The 17,798-nt window shown below is 41.9% G+C and overlaps 2 protein-coding genes across 8 annotated transcripts; one reads left to right on the forward strand and one right to left on the reverse strand.

Moving 5' to 3' along the window:
- On the reverse strand, positions 1–8,956 carry LOC110986784 (sorbitol dehydrogenase-like). Of its 7 annotated transcripts, none has more exons than XM_087137015.1 (10): positions 8,832–8,916; positions 6,154–6,255; positions 5,676–5,742; positions 5,378–5,542; positions 3,974–4,133; positions 3,646–3,764; positions 3,226–3,291; positions 2,520–2,695; positions 1,745–1,866; positions 1–1,409 (listed from the first exon to the last, which is right to left on the reverse strand). In XM_087137015.1, exons 2-10 carry the CDS (start codon positions 6,211–6,213, stop codon positions 1,253–1,255), a joined length of 1,092 nt encoding a protein of 363 aa, XP_086993141.1. In that variant the 5' UTR covers positions 6,214–6,255; positions 8,832–8,916; the 3' UTR covers positions 1–1,252. The 7 variants fall into 7 exon arrangements, with proteins under 7 accessions (XP_086993141.1, XP_086993140.1, XP_022104670.1 ...); XM_087137014.1 differs by lacking the exon at positions 8,832–8,916 and adding an exon at positions 8,539–8,601; XM_022248978.2 differs by lacking the exon at positions 8,832–8,916 and adding an exon at positions 8,321–8,522.
- Positions 8,820–17,036, forward strand: LOC110986785 (sorbitol dehydrogenase-like). The gene is made up of 9 exons (XM_022248984.2): positions 8,820–8,959; positions 10,861–10,894; positions 11,295–11,459; positions 12,241–12,400; positions 13,196–13,314; positions 13,779–13,844; positions 14,410–14,585; positions 14,865–14,986; positions 15,327–17,036. The coding sequence occupies exons 1-9, from the start codon at positions 8,903–8,905 to the stop codon at positions 15,481–15,483; spliced, it is 1,056 nt and encodes a 351-aa protein (XP_022104676.1). The 5' UTR covers positions 8,820–8,902; the 3' UTR covers positions 15,484–17,036.
- Positions 17,037–17,798: the final 762 nt, after the last annotated feature.

Here is a 17,798-nt window from a genome sequence, read left to right on the forward strand (position 1 = left end):
TTGTTATAGTTTGTCACATATCAAGACTCGTGCACGTGTTTATTTTCAACATCATTCGTGTGTATGCTTATACTCACATCCTGATTTGTACAAAACCTTGTATAGCCTATTTTACCCTGCTAACAAGGTGTCCTTTTACACTTAGTGAAAACAGAGAAACACGGAGAGCGTTTTATCAAATAAGTGTTTACAATTAATATGAAAGTAAATAACATTTTGCTACACTGTGCCAAGCTTGAATGAAGTGTACTTAAATGGTAGGAACAAAACTATGGATAGAAAAATTATCTTCGTGAAAACACCGTCCAACATTTTAATTTGGACATCACACAGTTACAGGACCATGGAAGTTAGCACTCATTTTTAACCAATACAACACTTGCCTTGTACTGTGAACTTGTCACAGGTAGACATAATCATAGTATGCTTCAAACTTAATTCCTGAAGAGAATTAAACACCACAGCGGCAGTCACGTCTCACTATCTATGATATGATCTGGGAAAACCCTGCATGTTGCCTCGCCAACATTGGAAGATAACAGAAAAATAGTCTGTGAGATTTTTTGGGATAATTTGACGTTTTATTGCAATTTTTTCATTAATATTTCAATTGTCATTATTGACAATTTATACCAGTTCTATTCTTTTATACGTAAACATCTGCAATCTTCCATTTATTTTTTGTGCAAACTCAATCAAACATTGGAACTTTAAAGATTGATGATACAACTAGAGTTGGAAGTAAAGCAGTCCTGACAACAGAAGGGGTATGTATAACACAAAAATGACAAATTGCACCATGTGAAGGGTCTTCCTAGACCACATGACATTTGTATCCACAATCAAGGCAACGTTACATAACTGGATGTCACCCATGGGTACTGTACTCGCACAAATAAATCGTATTTCTGTGCTCTAAACCAAATGCAGTGTTCTTCACCAGATCAGTATCACTGTTAACTGACCAGCATCATTCAGTTGCCATGGTGAGTGTGCATCCAGACCATAACAGATCGTTATCACTTTAATTGGCCACTACGGATTCAGTTGCCCTGGTGACCGCACACATCTGATCAACTGCGCCAGAATAACCTTGTTACATCTTGTCACTTTCAATGAGTATCCATAGGCTACAGAATCATGGCAATCTCCTGTCTACACGATTAAAGATCATGATCTCTCGAAGTCTTCAGTTAGTCTGTATTTGAATTGGAGATGATGGACTCTGTTGCCATGGTGATTCCTTGTCTCTCTACTGGTCGCAGTGTATCATGACCTTGATGGCTCCACCTGCTCCCGTCCGCGACGTCTCAAATGCCTCCAGTGTCTTCTCCAGGGGGAAGTGATGGGTTATCAGTGGCTTGGCATCCACCTTGCCTGAGGCGATCATTTCCAGGGCGAGAGGGTAGCTGATGTGACAGTATAAAAAGAAATGGGCTTGATAAATTGGAAGATGTAGACCGTTGATACAATCTACCCCTTGCTCTAGAAATGGTTTCCTTGGGGTGTAAATGCAACCCTTGTTTGACAAGAGGGGAGAGTTGCAGGATGTGGCTGTGAATGCAGGGACAGGGTACGATGATTTGGAGTAGTGCATTATCTCTATACAGAGTCATGTGATGTTGGCTTCATTCCTACAGTGCAGTGCACAATTGCATTGACCTGCACCTTCTTACAATGGTTTAGTGGTGTAGTAAATCAAACCTATTCCTAATGATCGATTTCACTTTGAACAAGTGCTCACCAGTTTACGTATCGGAAAACTCCTTTAATATCCACCTCTCGTACGGCTGCGTTGACTAGCGGCAGGTCCAATGAATAGCGCCCCCTACCAACGAGGACCACCACGCCACCAGACTTGGTGGCCTGCAAAACAAAGAACAGATTAAGTTTCAAGAGGCAACACTAAGAGAAATGATTGTACTGAGCAGAGCATGCAGTTTGCCAGTGTGTGGAGAACTTGAGGGGTAGGGAGAACTTGTTTGGGTTGTCCATTCCGCACGGAACTACTCCCTCGTAGGTGAAAAAAACTGAGAGTTGTAGAGGCTGGTGACAACCGAACATTATTACCACCATTTCCAGCATACCTTTTTGCATTAACTAACACATAAGATTCAATCCACTGATTACAATCACTATAGTACTCTGAGCATACAGTCTAGTTTTACGAGCTCGCTTTTTTCTCTGTCAGCTCACATATTGCTACACTTGTTGAATAACAAGAACCTCTACTAAAATATTACTGGGAGGGGCACCAACGCCCACAAGCAAGGTCTTGTGCTGCTATAGACAATTTCCGTGTAATACTCCATGGGCCAACCCATCAAGCCCTGCCCAGAGAGTTCTGATCAATCAAGGCTATGAATTCTGTTTAATGGCAGGCATGCATGACATATGGGGCAAGAGAACTCGGAGTGAGGAATAGGCAGTAACTGCCCAAGTGTGCAGGCTGGTCGGATCAGACTTTTGTGAGCTTTCCGAGTGTCATCTGTTATGAGAAAAACCAGAGGATGACTTACATAGATGCCCGTCTGTACACTGGGTTCGGCTCCACTACACTCAATGGAGATGTCCGGCTTACGTCCCAATGCTTCCTCCACTCTGTGTGCCATTTTCTCACCGTCCCGAGTGTCCACCCGCAAGGCATGATGGGCTCCCAACATCACAGCCATGTCCAGACGACCCTGGTCAAGATCTGACAACAAATTACACAATTTAACAAGCAGTAAACAGGAGATATTTTTCTAGTTCACAACCTCCTCCTGAATTCTATTCCATTAAGGAAGTGACATTTCCAACTGAAAAGGGGACTACATTGTTTTTATTAACCCTCCTATGCTGAAGTCACTCTTTGGGTCATTTGGTAAACACCTCAAAGAAGCACAGCTGTGTTGTGTAGTGCACTGCACCAACAGTCCCTCACAGTAATATCAGGTTGCACTTTTGTGCTGCCCAACAACTGTGCTTCACTGTTTCATGTGCATCATTGTGCAGTAAACCAAATGCAGTGAAGAGGACTGCACAAAAGACCTGGGTCATTTTGTGCTGACAACCTACTGTGTACACACTGAACCTGTGCATGTTTGAGTTCCATATAGAAACTACATGCTCACCCGTGACTGTGGGCATTGGTGCACAGTTGTGCTGTAAAACCAAAGGAGGGTTAAGCTAATCCAAACTGAACTGTGAAAGTTGGTCAGATTCCAGTATAAAAGATTTTCTTACCTGTGACAATAATTTGGGCTGCTCCCATTGCTTTGGCACTAAGCAGACACATCAGACCAATGGGTCCTAGAATAAAAATTGAAATTTACAGAAATTTACCACCACTAGTGAGACTGTTTTACCTCTGAAAATGAAGTCTTTGTACTTCGCTGATTCCATTTAGTCATTGTGGTTAGGTGTGCTATTTTCAGTGCGTATGGATTTTGCTCCTCTCTGTGTACTTTGCCCCACCCTGGAAGTTTTCCTTCTGGGAAAAAGGTGGTTTGCTCCATCCCCCCCATAAAAAATTCTGGTGATGCCCACAGATAAATGACATTGGGTTCCTGCAGAGCAATGGATTTGGGAGGATTCAGGAAGGTTCCCGGAAAAACTGAATACCCTGAAAATTAGGGATAAGCCAAGTATCAATCCTGTACTGACCTGAGCCAAGAACCAGGACGTTGCTGCCTAACTTCACACCTCCCCGCTGGCAGGAGTACACACCCACGGCTAGGGGTTCCAAGAGGGCTCCCTCATCCAAGGTCACATGATCTGGAAGCCTGAGGAGGGAAAAAATACAAGATTAGACTGAAAATAAATCCACTGAAATGTCACGATATATTTGCATTAACAATTCAGTGAACGATGAAGTGGCAGGCTAACCTAGGTTTCAGAGGATCAACGACCCCCATGGCCCTGCCCCCAGAAAAGGAAGTTTCTTTGTTTCATCTTATTTCTTTTCCTCTGACGAAAAATTGACATTGCCAACCTGTAGCAGAAGTCGGCAGCATGACAGTAGAAGCGACGCAAGGAACCATCCACTGGAGGGGTAGCACAGAAGACGATATCGGGGCAAAGATTGTAGCGACCTTCCTTGCAGTAAGAGCACATCCTGCATGGCACTCCAGGTTCAATGGCTACGCGGTCACCTACAAATTAGGGAAACAGTTTTGTTACTTCAGAAAGTAGTTTCTCCAGTGCAGTTTCTAATGATATAAATTTTTTCTCATAATTTCAACCATGAGAAATGCAATTAATATGGCAAGAAAACAATACTTTTTTTACAGAATTCAATTTTGTTGTCACACAAAGTTGTTACAGGTATGAATGCACAAAATAATCCCTTCTGATGGAAAAGATTATTATTGAAAAAAGCTAAAAAGTGCAGCACACTGGGAATAGAAGTGGGAGGGGTAGTGGATCCCCTATTTTTTTGAATGAGGGCCATGCCCACCCCCCTAGGTCCTATAATGGAGCAGGACTTTATGGATACCTGATGGTCTCACAACTGCCCAACACCTTTGAAACTCATACCACCACCATCAGTGCAACAACAGATTGTATCACTGAATTTGACCTCTTTTAGCTCATTAAAAAAAGCTATTCCAACCACCGAGGTTAAGCAGTAAAAATTTATCACAGAAACTTTTGCAAAATGATTCACCTTGTTGGAATGTCTAGGTCTTAAAAATGTACAGGAGCTTTTCTGTACATGCCAAAAAGAACATGAAACCCAGACATCCCATTCTGAGGTCTAAAAAAAAACCAAAACACTAATACTTGTGAATGTTTGCGGAATGACAAATTACTTGAAATGGTATTGCCTATGGACATACATTACACCATCTCCAAGAGACATACATGTACACTTTGCAGCAAGTCACAGATGCATCATGGCCACTGGCCAGTGATCCAAATTGTCACAGTTTTCATAAAGAGACGTAAGTCTCACCAGACAGTAAACCTAGGTTCTGAGAAAATCACATTTGAAGTTGGTCTCTTTTTCAAACGTTTCTTTACCCAGTATTTAGCATTCCTTTGACTTAACCAATGCTGCTGCAAGAAAGAGGGGATCTTAAATGATACAAAACTACAAAATATTATTTACAAAAGTCAATTAAAATTGCTGATTTCGCAAACAAACACGTTTGTCCATTCTTTTTGTGACTTTTTATCTCTTCATGAAAACAGCACACATTGTAGGCATCGGATAACCTAGCTGATTTTGCAAAAAAAGAAAGGGGAAATTTGAAAAAAAAATCATAGTTTTGGGCCTGGTCACATTGTCTTTAATGAAAACAGTGACAAAATCTGCCAGGTACCTGGTAGCCAAGCTACCAACCAAAAACTTTTCAGTATAAAAACCAAACTACGGACGTACATGTACACTAACCAACTTTGAGGTTGGTGACGCCCTCACCAAGTGCAGACACAATCCCGGAAGACTCATGGCCAAGGATCATGGGAGAATTCACCACAAAGCGTCCAATCTTTCCATCTACTAAATAGTGGACGTCAGAACCGCATATGCCCACCGAATGTACTCGTATCTGAACCTCTGTTGGAGAAAATGGGATCAGTTATTGGCAGCAAAATTGACAGAAAAATATTGACACCAAATTTGACAAGCATTTTTCAGCACTGACTGAGGCTCCAAAGTAAACAGTTTACGATAAAATTCTTCAATTTACTTGTGTTGTGTGTCACTTGGTAGTAAAACTCACCATCTGGTCCTGGCTGTGGAACAGGTGTATCTTCCTGAAATAAATGGAGGAAAATACATTGCCTTCAATTTTTTTCTCCCTCAGAAAACCATCACTAAATTCTGGATAAGGAAGGCACATTTCCTTGCAATAGTAGGTGATATGTATTACTACATTGAGTGAATTTGGATTTGAAGCCTAACAGTAACAGTAACACTCATCCTTATGTCAATATTTTTCACTATTTTTTATGGCAAAATGTTATAACAAAGGGTCTAACTTACTAACTAACTGTCTACGACTGCAATGCTAACAAAATGCTTTCGATATTAATTTCACAAGAAACACACAGAAAAATGAGGATAAAAGGCTAGTTTTAAAATTCATAACATCTCTCGCGTCTGCATTTTGACATATATTCACAAAAGTAATAACTCTGGATCAGTTTGAAAATGCATGTTCTTACCAGCACAAGTTTTCCTTTTTTCTTCAGCACAGCAGTTAAATTTCTTTCCGTCACAGACATTACGACAGATATGAGCGGAGAACATGTAGTTTAATGCACGAACTAGACGACCAAAAACATATCCAACAAAATCAATAAGTAGTAGGGCCTACCCCTACATGTACAACTCAGGGGCTTGATTCCTCATCTGCTGGACTCCCATTAAGTTAAGCAGGCTTCACAAGTTCACAGTGCGTGCCCATAGTGTAATGGAGGTACTGAGGTAACTGTGCCATGCATAGCGCTGCAGGGGTGTTATGCAAGTTTACATAAGAATCTAAATCCTACGAGCAGTTTAACTGCTATCTGTATGTCTATAAAAACCCCAAGAATAATCAGCTCCAGAAAGTCAGGCTTGACATTTGGTCACATTCCACTGATCTCCAGAGATCAATATCACGTTTCTGCCATGGTACATACACATGTACATGCAGCGCCGCCCAGCGATCCCCCTCATCAGCAGTCATTGCAGTGACATGACATCAGATAGGCCTACATGACTTTGCCTGTTTATATGTGCATGGCTCTCAGTGTCCAAGCCATTACCTCAACATGGGACCGTGTCATTTTCAGTTGAGACTGAGTTGTGGGGACACAATTTATTGCCATAATGTGGTCCCCACGACGTATTAGTTTCAACTTCTGCGTGTTGTCTCCACGGTTGTCCCCACAAGTACATGTACGGAACAACTAGTGAGATACACGTGTTTGAAACCGATGTGAAGTTCTTGTTCGACACTCAGTGTTGAACAATTAACCGTTTGACTTTCAGGATGCACACCCTTAGAAGTGATGGAGCTCAGAAGGGACCAAAAAACAACACCGCGCACATTTATTCACATGTAGCTTATTTACATTGTACATCTAGGCCTATGCCATTTCACAATGATGTATATTGGCCTACACACGACTCTTTCCCACAGGTGCAACCCTGGGCATGAGGTTTATTGGGGTCAAACATGTCCACAAATGTAGGTGGAGCAGTTTTGTTTTTGTTTGTTTTTTTGTCCCTTTTGCACTCCATTTTTCCAGGGATGTGCATGCCGAGCAGTCACCAGAACCAAAACAGGGAAAGAGCCATCAGAAAGCAAAAACATGTCCAGAAAAGTTCAATTTACAACGTAGGAGGGAAAATACGACATCGTTTACTTAGATAACACTTGGGTATGCTAGGCTTACTGACTTAGAATTTTTCGGACAAATCTTATAATGTGCACAGGGTGTAAAGCCTCAAAGGGTTATACCAGTTAATTGTTGTTGACCGTCAAACGAGGAATAAGTAATTACATGTACATCTACATCTTACGGTGGCTGATCTCCGCCAGGAATACCCTTTTTTATTTTTTCGGCGTTATAACGCCTTAATTTATGGCATAATAACGCCCTATTTTAAGACGTAATAACGCCCTATTAGGGCACTATAACGCCCTATATAGGGTGTAATAACACCCTAATTTCAGGCGTAATAAATGCCCTTTTATGGCGTAATAACACTCTACGGCATCCATGTAATAACACACGTGGCTCTACTTATGTGCATAGTATTTGCAGTTACTCTGGCCATCCTTGTACGGTTCGAATCTTGCAAGGTATATGATAAAAGCCCCTTTGTCTGCAGGGAATAGGGAGTTATTACGCCTTAAAATAGGGCATTATAACGCCTTAATAAGGTGTTATTATGCCCTAAACGGGCATTTATTACACCAGAAATTTGGGCGCTATTACGCCGTAAAGGGCGTTTTAATGCCCTAATAGTAATACTGCGTTATTATGCCTTACAATAGGGCGTTATTACGCGATAAATTAGGGCTTTATAATGCTGCATTAGGGCATTAAAACGCTGTAAAATAAAAAAATGTATTCCTGGAGGAGATCAGCCACCGTAACATCGATGCTGATACTCAGCAACGTCCACTTCTGGATATAAATGCCAAGGTGAAGCGAGGTGCATGCGAAGCAAGGGGGGCCGGGGACTTCTCACCGGTGTATATGATTAATGCGATTAATGCACTTGTATCCTCCTAGCTCAGTCTCGTACTTCCGGAACGCGAGACGGGCTAAGTCGTGTCAATCCTGACTTTTCTCTACGACTGCTGGAGTTACATGTACTTGTACTCATGTTACTTACTCAAGCAATATTAAACAACAGAAGCTCTCTTCTCTTGTTCATCACATTCACAGCAGTAAGATTTTCCGTGTCCATTATCTGTTCCCATCTTTCTCTTTGGTTTGAAGGACATTTTTTTTGTCGATGACATAACACAGTAACAACCTGAGAGCCTGCGGCCGGTCTTGGCGCCTGCAAACCGACCAACAGGTGTTGGTTTGGTTCCTGGCTTCACCTACCTGTCGAGGATTACACCATGAGATTGCACCATACTGTACGGAGGTTATAACATGGCGTATACCCTGGGACTAAAGAAAGAAGTTTCTGTAAAAAAATAATTACTCTAAGGTAAATTAAAAATTTCATGCATCTTTTTTATTGATTAAATTGCTTAATAAGCAGTGAAACCAATAACTTCACGCTGTTAAATTGAAATGTGATATGTGTAATAAGATATCAGTTATTATGCTTGAAATATTAAGTTTCACAGCGTCTATTCTAAGCGCCTGTAGGCCTACCCATACATACACACCTCTCACGATTAGAGCCGCGGGATCGGCAACTTGGAAGTGAAATTTTCTGCACAGGGTTCTCATCGTCAGAATGGCTGACGTGGAAAATCTTTCTGCTGTACTGAAAAAGAAGGGTGAACTGGTGTTGGTAAGACGGAACAAAGCTTAACTTTAGCTTAGGCTTGGGAAGTTGGGGTTCGTCGTCCGCCGCGCTCCCGCTCCCACGGACACGACGGACGACGAAATCTCCCCCCCCCCATTGTGGTTTTTTCATGCTTGTGCTGATTTGTGCAGTCATGGCAGAACTGAGTGAGCACGTCTTTCAAGGTTCTTGCTGCCACCTTTTTGTCAGTGCAGCTGCAGTGGGGGTTCCCCCCCCCCATAACCATAACTTATGTACGTAATGTGAAGCCAAGCTGAGGACACAAAGATATTCATATCATAATGCATGGTAACAGGCAGGGTTACGCTCTTGGTGGGGGTGTTTCACCTAAACGGACTTGTCGACTTCCCCAGCTGTCATGACTGTGTAGGATATGAAGTTGAGGCATGCCCAATTTTGTTGACAGCTGAACAGAAGAGTTCCATCTCCTACGGACAACACTAATTTTCCCTTAAAATGTTATATAACGGCTGTTATATAACATGTCTCAAAACTAAAGTGAATAGGCCTACCTAAATCATATTTGTACTGCTAAAGTTGACTTTTTAGGAAATTTTCATGTATTCAAATGGCTAACACTGTAGGTCACTACAGTAGGGAAAATTTGTCCATGTGTGGAATTTTTTCAACTGTTTCAACCAATTTGGATATGTCCCAACTGTGTAATGGACCCTGGAGCTATCAAAATGATGCGTATGATGGGCACAGTTGTGGCAGTGACATGGTTAGAACTTACATGTACATGTAACAGGCATCATGCAGGACTGTCCATGAGCATGTTGCAGTGGTGGCTGCACTTAGTCAATATGTACCATCGGGAAAGAATACCATATCAGACCAGCGTAAGTTTTCAGGGTCATAAACTTAACGCCTTGCCGTCGGGACTTTTTTCTGAAAGCCGACTCCGAGAATTCCAGCCTCGCTTGACCACAAAGGCCACCTGCCAAACCCCAAAAGTCTCGGTTTGTGGCCCTGCGTGCTCTGCATGCTTTGATTTACACTGTGAAAAGGCTCGTTCTTTGGTGGCATGCGGCTCTACTCACGTTTCCACATTCCCGTTGCCTCTTTTCAAAGTGAGGACTATTGTGAAGCTGGTAATTATGATGCAAATTTGGCCTTTTCATTTCTTGGCAACACACAAAGGCCAATCACCATATATACAAGAGCCAGGGTCTGCCTTCTTTCACCGTGTTTGCTCGAGCGTGGGCCAAGAATAATAGCTGAAAAGCAGGCTGAGGGATCTCAATTTTTACGGTGGCTCCTATCACCTCCCGGTGAGAAGGGGTAAATCACTTACACCAACAATTTTGAACAGGATGACAGTTTAGTAGGATCACTTTTACAAAGAAAAGTACATGTAAGTAGCGTACTGTAAATGTTTTGTGTATGATACACAAAAATTGTGATGGTTCAATCTGGCATCCCGTCTTCACCCCTGCATACTTGCATTGAAGCTTCACTGTTATCAGTTCACAGAGACTTTCCAAGTTGTGTAATGCTGAACCAGTCAGTACACAGCACACACAAAACCCGTACCGTTTGTTTGCAACACCCAATTTCGAAAGCAGTTAAGAATGCACAAGGCCTAGTTGATTTTTTACTCGAGGATTACTGTCCTGACTTGATTCCAAAATATTCAAGATTTCAAACAGGGAAGGGGTTCAGAGACCAGTGTCTTGGACGTGTGTCCTTTGCAGTCAAAGAAAGAATTGATTCAGATACAAATTACTGCACATGTTGAATTCCTAAACAGTTTTCTTGATGTGGACTTTATTTCTCATGCATGGCCATGCATTTCAATAGTGTGAGCATTTACTGGTGCGTGCTATTAATAGAATCTTATTAAATTGCAAGAATCATTTTCATCTTTTTTTCTCTCTCAATAGGAAAACACGCCTATTCCTTCACCAGGCAAAAATGGTTAGTACCTTCCCAATTCACGAAACCTTCAAGATCTGTTCATCTCTTTTCCAAAAATCCTTTCCCTAACAGCTGCAGGTCAGAGTAGGGTGAATGTTTACAACCCCAAATCTGCCAGAAAAGCATGGAAAACCTGAATATAGCCCAAATCCTGTTTCTCCAACTGTGCCCTTGCAGTTTCAATGCACATAGCAACGTTCCGCAAATAACCAAAGGGTCTCAAAATATTGGTTGTCATAAGTAAATTACAAATGCATCGAAGAGGTCGACACATGACTAGAATCAGTATGAGAGTCACAAGCATGAGATCACATTTTGTCAGAACACTTTTATTGGATCGAAGCTCCATTGTATTGATTATTATTTCTTACACTGGCCTTTTTTTCCATGGCAACTGCAGAGGTTCAGTTGAAAATGGCTGCCGTGGGCATCTGTGGCTCAGATGTTCACTACCTTGTCAATGGCCGCATCGGTGATTTCATCGTCAAGGCTCCTATGATACTCGGTCACGAGTCCTCAGGGATTGTTTCCGCTGTGGGCGAAGGTGTCACCGACCTGAAAGTTGGTAAGGAAGCCATCCTGAAGAAACTCAACAGCTCTCCAATATTGTTAGAAATGAAATGAAAACAAGCAGCAGTTACTATTGCTTCTGAAATTTTCAACCTTGAGTTCCTAATTGCACTTGGGTGCACGGGCGTCATGGGAAAGCATCCCCGGTGCCCCCCTATCTTGACAGCTATGGACCCTCCCAACCAACCCCTGGCAAAAAATTAAAATGTAAAAAGGGGAAAAAATCAAAAAGAATGAAAAAAGAAAGAGATTAATCTGGATGGAAAATCACCAATTTGCTTGATAAAACCTAGAAATTCAAGACCCCCTTCCACTGTTAATGGTTTATCAGTTTGTTGCTAATGAGTGCTTTGCCCACCCCTGAAAAAATCTTGACGACACCCATGCTGTGGTGCAAATGACATGGAGCAGCTAAGCAGGAAAGATTGCTAAGCAATTTTATCCACGAAACGAAAATCAGATGAAAACCAGTCACACGCTGGGTTCATTGCAGAATATCTTGGCTGGTAACCCATCTTTGCTTAGCAATTATTGGAGGGGCTCAGAAAGTTGCTGTGTTCAGTGGCCTTATGAAACTCAAGCCTGGTTTTACAGTACCTTTAGGGTTTCAGGACTTGAGAAACTAACCACTCTTACTGTTCATGCAGTTTGATTTGATTTCAGAGTACACAGAGAATAGGCAATGGGGTGGAGGATTTTAGAGGATCCAGGAATAATCCTGGTAAATCATGTCCAGGGAATTGAGGCTGATGTGAAGGTATTTTCTGTTCTTGTAGGTGACCGCGTAGCCATTGAGCCTGGAGTGCCTTGTAGGATGTGCTCTTTCTGTAAGGGAGGTCGCTACAATCTTTGCCCTGATGTGATCTTCTGTGCCACTCCCCCGGTTGATGGCTCTCTACGTCGCTACTACTGCCATGCTGCTGATTTCTGCTATAAGTAAGCTTTCATCATCTCTGATCACATCGTTGTAAGAAGCTCACAAGTGAGTGGAATGTTCAAAAAGTAATCACTGGGTCGACCTAGGTCGTGCCTCCAATTTTGATGCTGATGTGTTGAATAACAAATGTACGTTTGCAAGTTGTGCATCGAGCTCTGACAAGTAACCTTCTGTTGGGAAAGAATGGCTTTAAATATAAGATAAAGGCTGTTTGCGTTACTGCTCGTAGCTTCCATATTTTTTCCAGAAATAATAATAATAATTTATTCATTTATAAAGCGTAAATTTCATATAGATATGTTCAAATGCACTGTACAATGAAGCCATTAAGTGTGGAACAATGAATACATTTAAACGTGGTTGAGCTGATGGCATACAAGGGCACTTCGGGCAGCGGCCAAACGACCCAACAGCAAAGGGGAGACAGTAAGAAGCAGTTACAGTTTTACAGTTAAAGAGGTGGGAGGAAAACCCCAGAGGAATAGTCTGGGTAAAACCCACGGAGACAGGTAGGGACTGAAAACCCCATCCACATGTGGACCGGGGCCGGGAATGGAACCCGGGCCCGCAGAGGTGGAAGGCGAGGAAAGAACTACCTTGCCAACCTGACTCCCCTGACTGAAACTGGGACTGTCACAGCTGTGAAGGGCGCTGCACCCATCACCTCCCCCCCTCTCTAAAAAGCTGAAAATGTTGGGGTGTCATCTTCACCATCTTGCATGCTTTAGTTGTTCAGCTAGAAAGATTGCTTGAGCTGTTTTTCGATTCTAGAGATGGTCGAATGTTTCTCGCAGGCTCCCTGACCACGTTTCTCTGGAGGAAGGCGCCCTCTTGGAACCACTGTCTGTCGGAGTCCACGCCTGCCACAGGGCTGGTGTCCAGCTGGGGAGCAGCGTTCTTGTTCTGGGAGCAGGTGAGCATTCCTTGCAGTGTAGTTGGTCCTTCAGTAAATACCTCCAACTGAATTTTACTGTCTGAGTGCATTTAACCATCAGCCATGGTACTCTCTCCAAGTACTTATCTTCTCCAGGCAAAATCACAACAGTGAAAGTTCAGGTGTGCTTACAATAACTTAAGTCCAGCAGTGGCAAGTAAGGAGCATATTCAAGAAGAATTTCTTGTCAGTAGACATGGTACCTGAATGATTCTTGGGGCATGAAGAACCAGTTCAGTGTGAAGGAAGTCTCCCCTAGAAACTGAAGCAAGGAACAAAAGGAGATAATCTGCCTTGTGGCGATCTGTTGAAACATTTCGTCATCTGAAAATTCAGTGTGACTTCTTTCACTCTCAAAGTGAAAGACTAACTCCAGAATCCTCGAACTGAATTTGACTGGACCGCTCGCTGCTTTGTTTTTCCTCCATGACTCACCTGTGTAGGTCCCATCGGACTGCTCTCCCTTCTGACTGCCAAGGCCATGGGAGCAACTCACATTGCAATCACCGGTAATAAGAAATAAATTATTCATGTTCCATTTTGCCGAAACACTCTTTATTGCCCCGTACATAAATTTTATGTGATCATGTTTTGGGTGGAGATGGGAGTTGTTGCTTATTCAGCTATGTATGCTTTTATTCTGGTGTGTAGAAACAATGTTATTCTTTTCAACCACAAAAATCAAAAGATGAAATGGAACTTGATGTTCAAAGTTGGAAGGAAAGAACTGTTGATAAAAACACCACTACCTCACTGTTTGAAATTGCCGTTTTCTCCATGTGTTCTATGCGGGTTACCCTAAATTTCTCGGCATTTTCACATTGGTGTATAGAGAAATTCAAATTAAAATCCCTAAGAGTCGCTTTATCTTTCATGAATTATACATACTTCTTACTTTAATCAGGTGGAATTCTGCGTTTTCAAAGAGTTTTTTGGGGAAAGTGAATTGGGACCTGGTCACAACAATTGATCTAGCTACTCACGTAAGAAACGCACCCCATTTCCGGTGTTGGCTTCCACAATTGATAAACTTGGAAATAATTATCCACTGGCCCTTTGTTTTATCTATTTGAGATCTTGACCGGGGTCGTCTGGACCTGGCTGTGAAGCTGGGAGCCAATCACGCACTGAAGGTGGACACTCGGGACGGTGAGGAGATGGCACGCAGAGTGGAGGAAGCTTTGGGATGTAAGCCAGATATCAGCATTGAGTGCAGCGGAGCCGAGCCCAGTATACAGACGGGTATCTATGTAAGTCCTCTTGCTCGTATTCATCTGCTTTGTGTTACTTGTATGGTTTCACGCCTAGGTATGAAGATGTTGCTGTAAAGTGTCCAGCTCAGGAACACAGAGGATTACATCTAATATTGTAGCCCCATGCAACAAATCTGTTTACACTCTCGAATTTCATCATTCATTGCCTGTTATGTAGGAGTTCCTTTTTACAAACCAGCTAAGTGGACAAAGGTCCGAGAGAATTAGTAAAAAGCCTACCCAAACAAAAATTTCATCGGTGTTTCTTCTTTGTAGGCAACTAAATCAGGCGGTGTGCTTGTCCTAGTCGGTTTGGGCCCACCATCTGTCAACGTGCCGATGGTCAGTGCCGCTGTGAGGGAAGTGGACATCCGCGGCATCTTCCGATATGCCAACTGGTAAGTGATAGCTGATAGACAGAGTGATTTAGCAGTGTTGGCTTTGGGAATTCAACCCACATGGAGCAAAAAAGAAAAGCAGAAGGGATACAGGAAGAGGTTTGCGTCCAATGCCTACAAATTTTAAAAACAGTAGAAAGGTTTACATTTTTTGCCCCGTCAAAATCTTCCAATGTCCAATGATGTTGAACCTCACTTTTCCCTTTCCCATTTTTCAAGATGGAAGCTTATTCCACCTTTGGAATTGTCCTTTAAAGTTTTAGTGCAGATGAGCAGTCTCTTCCAATTTTTTCATGGAATCGAAGATCTAGTACCTCTTTTCGGTCTGCTTACATCTCAGCTACCCTCTCGCCCTGGAGATGATCGCCTCAGGCAAGGTGGATGCCAAGCCACTGATAACCCATCACTTCCCCCTGGAGAAGACACTGGAGGCATTTGAGACGTCGCGGACGGGAGCAGGTGGAGCCATCAAGGTCATGATACACTGTGACCAGTAGAGAGACAGGGAATCACCACGCCAACAGTATGCAGAGTAACCAATCAAAATACTAAACAGCTATTGAAGGTGCTTTGTCACAGAACAATCTCCATATGGACATGATGTTTGGTGATCAGTAAGATATTTAGTTACCTTAGCAACAAAATCCCAGATAACCAATCAAACTGGGGCAACCATTAAGTCCCCTAAACTCAGGCCAAACAAATGAACTGTAGTACTAGAACAAAATTTTGACCTGTCATAGTTATATTAACCACTTCGTACGGGGGAGTCCAGTACTGGAGACACATTGCACAGCCCACAAGGCCAGGGTGCCCGAAATCGGAGCTCGCTTTTAAACAAAAAATAAAGTTTCTGGGCGTTTGTAGAAAAGTTCACTTGCTGTCAGTTATAAGATTGGGCCATCAGCAAAGGTAATTCCATCATTGCCTTGCAACAATGGGTTCACTGGACTGCAAAACTGGGCCTTTACTCACTTGGAAACAAAAGACCGAGCTGCTGGGACTTGCCATTGAAGGTTCGTACAGTAGCTGTCAGTGCTGGCCATTAGCAGAGGTAACCTGTCATTGAAATCCGGCTGTTGCCCTTATCCAATATATATTCATATTTGAATAATCCGTCATTGTTTTGAAACAGTATCATTGTGTGTTGCCAGTGCTAGCGGATTATAAGTGTGGACAAAAGCACTCACTCCGGCCATTAGCGATACAATACCACTGAGTGCTTGTGGAATCTGGCCACATTGTACAGTGTTCATTGTGCCCATGTGCTTGTTAAATGGCCCGATTCAGCCTCATGGCCCATGTGCTCTGCATAGCAACCCTGGCCGCCCAGCGTATCAACCCACTGGGCTAATTCCTGGAATAAAGAGGAAATTATGCAACACCGCATAATGGGGGCTCCTTACGGGCCGCACGCGTGGCTGCAATACTCACGCATCAGTGGAGGTTACCTGTCAGATTAGAGTGGCCACAGGACAGTCATTCTTTTGGGTGAACATGTGAAGTAAATGAAGATATAAATGTTTGAAGAATTTTGAAAACAGAAAAAAAATCGAAAAGTGCCTGGTCGAGTAGCCTCAACATCAAAAAGTGCCCAGCAGGAAGTGGTTAACATCACTAATTTGGTGGAAGATGTCTCTGTTGGTTAATAAAGAGGCTTTTGGAAACATGGAAAATTCGTTGTCAAAAACTTTTTCCAAACTGTTCCAATGTAAAAAAGAGTAATTTTATAAAAGAAGTAATATGTTTTATGTGGTGGAGGACATAAGAGTTATCTCTGTTTTTGCTTCATTTGTTTTTACTTCAATAATTCATTTATGGGAATCTTTTCTGATAAATGTTTTCTTAAAAATTCTCCTACCAAAAAACATAAAAATACTGGAAAATTGTATTATGTAACAGTAGAAAAAAAATTTACTAATTGAAAATTTTGTCTTGGTGAATTATACTTCCAAAGCGTGCTTGACTGTGACTGTCCCACAGTTTCATTTTACACTGACTGTGAGAAATGAAAACAGACTGCAATAAATACCGGGAAATTTTGAAAGAATAGCTGTCCATTGGGAACATTTTTCTTGCTATACATGCATGTGCGTAACTTCAGCTGTGCTTGGTAGGTGATTCCAAAAATATTGGAGAAAAGCATTCTGGGACTGAGAAAAATTTGAAATTTTGTTTGGAAAGGCTCAAAATCTTTTGTGATTTCTCAAAAAACTTTGTGCATGATGTGCAAAGTAGGATATATATTCTGCACCTTCCATAAAATTTACTGCAAGCGTTTTTGCAAGAACTCTTTTTTAAAGAGGGTTTGGATAACATGAACAATAACGGAAGGAACTGAAATGACATACAAAGCAAGCAGGGATAATCGGCTTGAGTCCAGTACAAGCAAGTGATTCTGCAAAACATGCTCATTTAATTTATTTCTTTTTTCATTTGACATTTGACTCTAGACAAACTCGGTGACAGAAAATGTATATACCCACTCAAATTTGCCCAAACAAATCTTCAAACTAAGAGTTAATTGTTGATTGATGCTTGGAATTACATAAATATTCCTTCAGTTATGTTTTCTTTCTCTATCTAGGTCACAAAGTGAAAGAATTAGCAACAAAATACACAACATCCATTCCAGGGAGAATTTAAATTTCATTTTTGGAAGATTTACTGACAAAAAATCATAAGCTTAAAGTAGCTGCCAGGAAAATGCACCAACAGCTGCTGTACACAGTGATAATTTTATAATTTATTTACAATATTATTTCACATCTAATTGCAAGATTAATAACTTATTTATAATTCAGTGCGCCAG

Source organism: Acanthaster planci, linkage group LG05, assembly GCF_054643075.1.
Source record: "Acanthaster planci isolate LZ-2023a linkage group LG05, COTS_SCS, whole genome shotgun sequence".
NCBI classification, from domain to species: domain Eukaryota; kingdom Metazoa; phylum Echinodermata; class Asteroidea; order Valvatida; family Acanthasteridae; genus Acanthaster; species Acanthaster planci.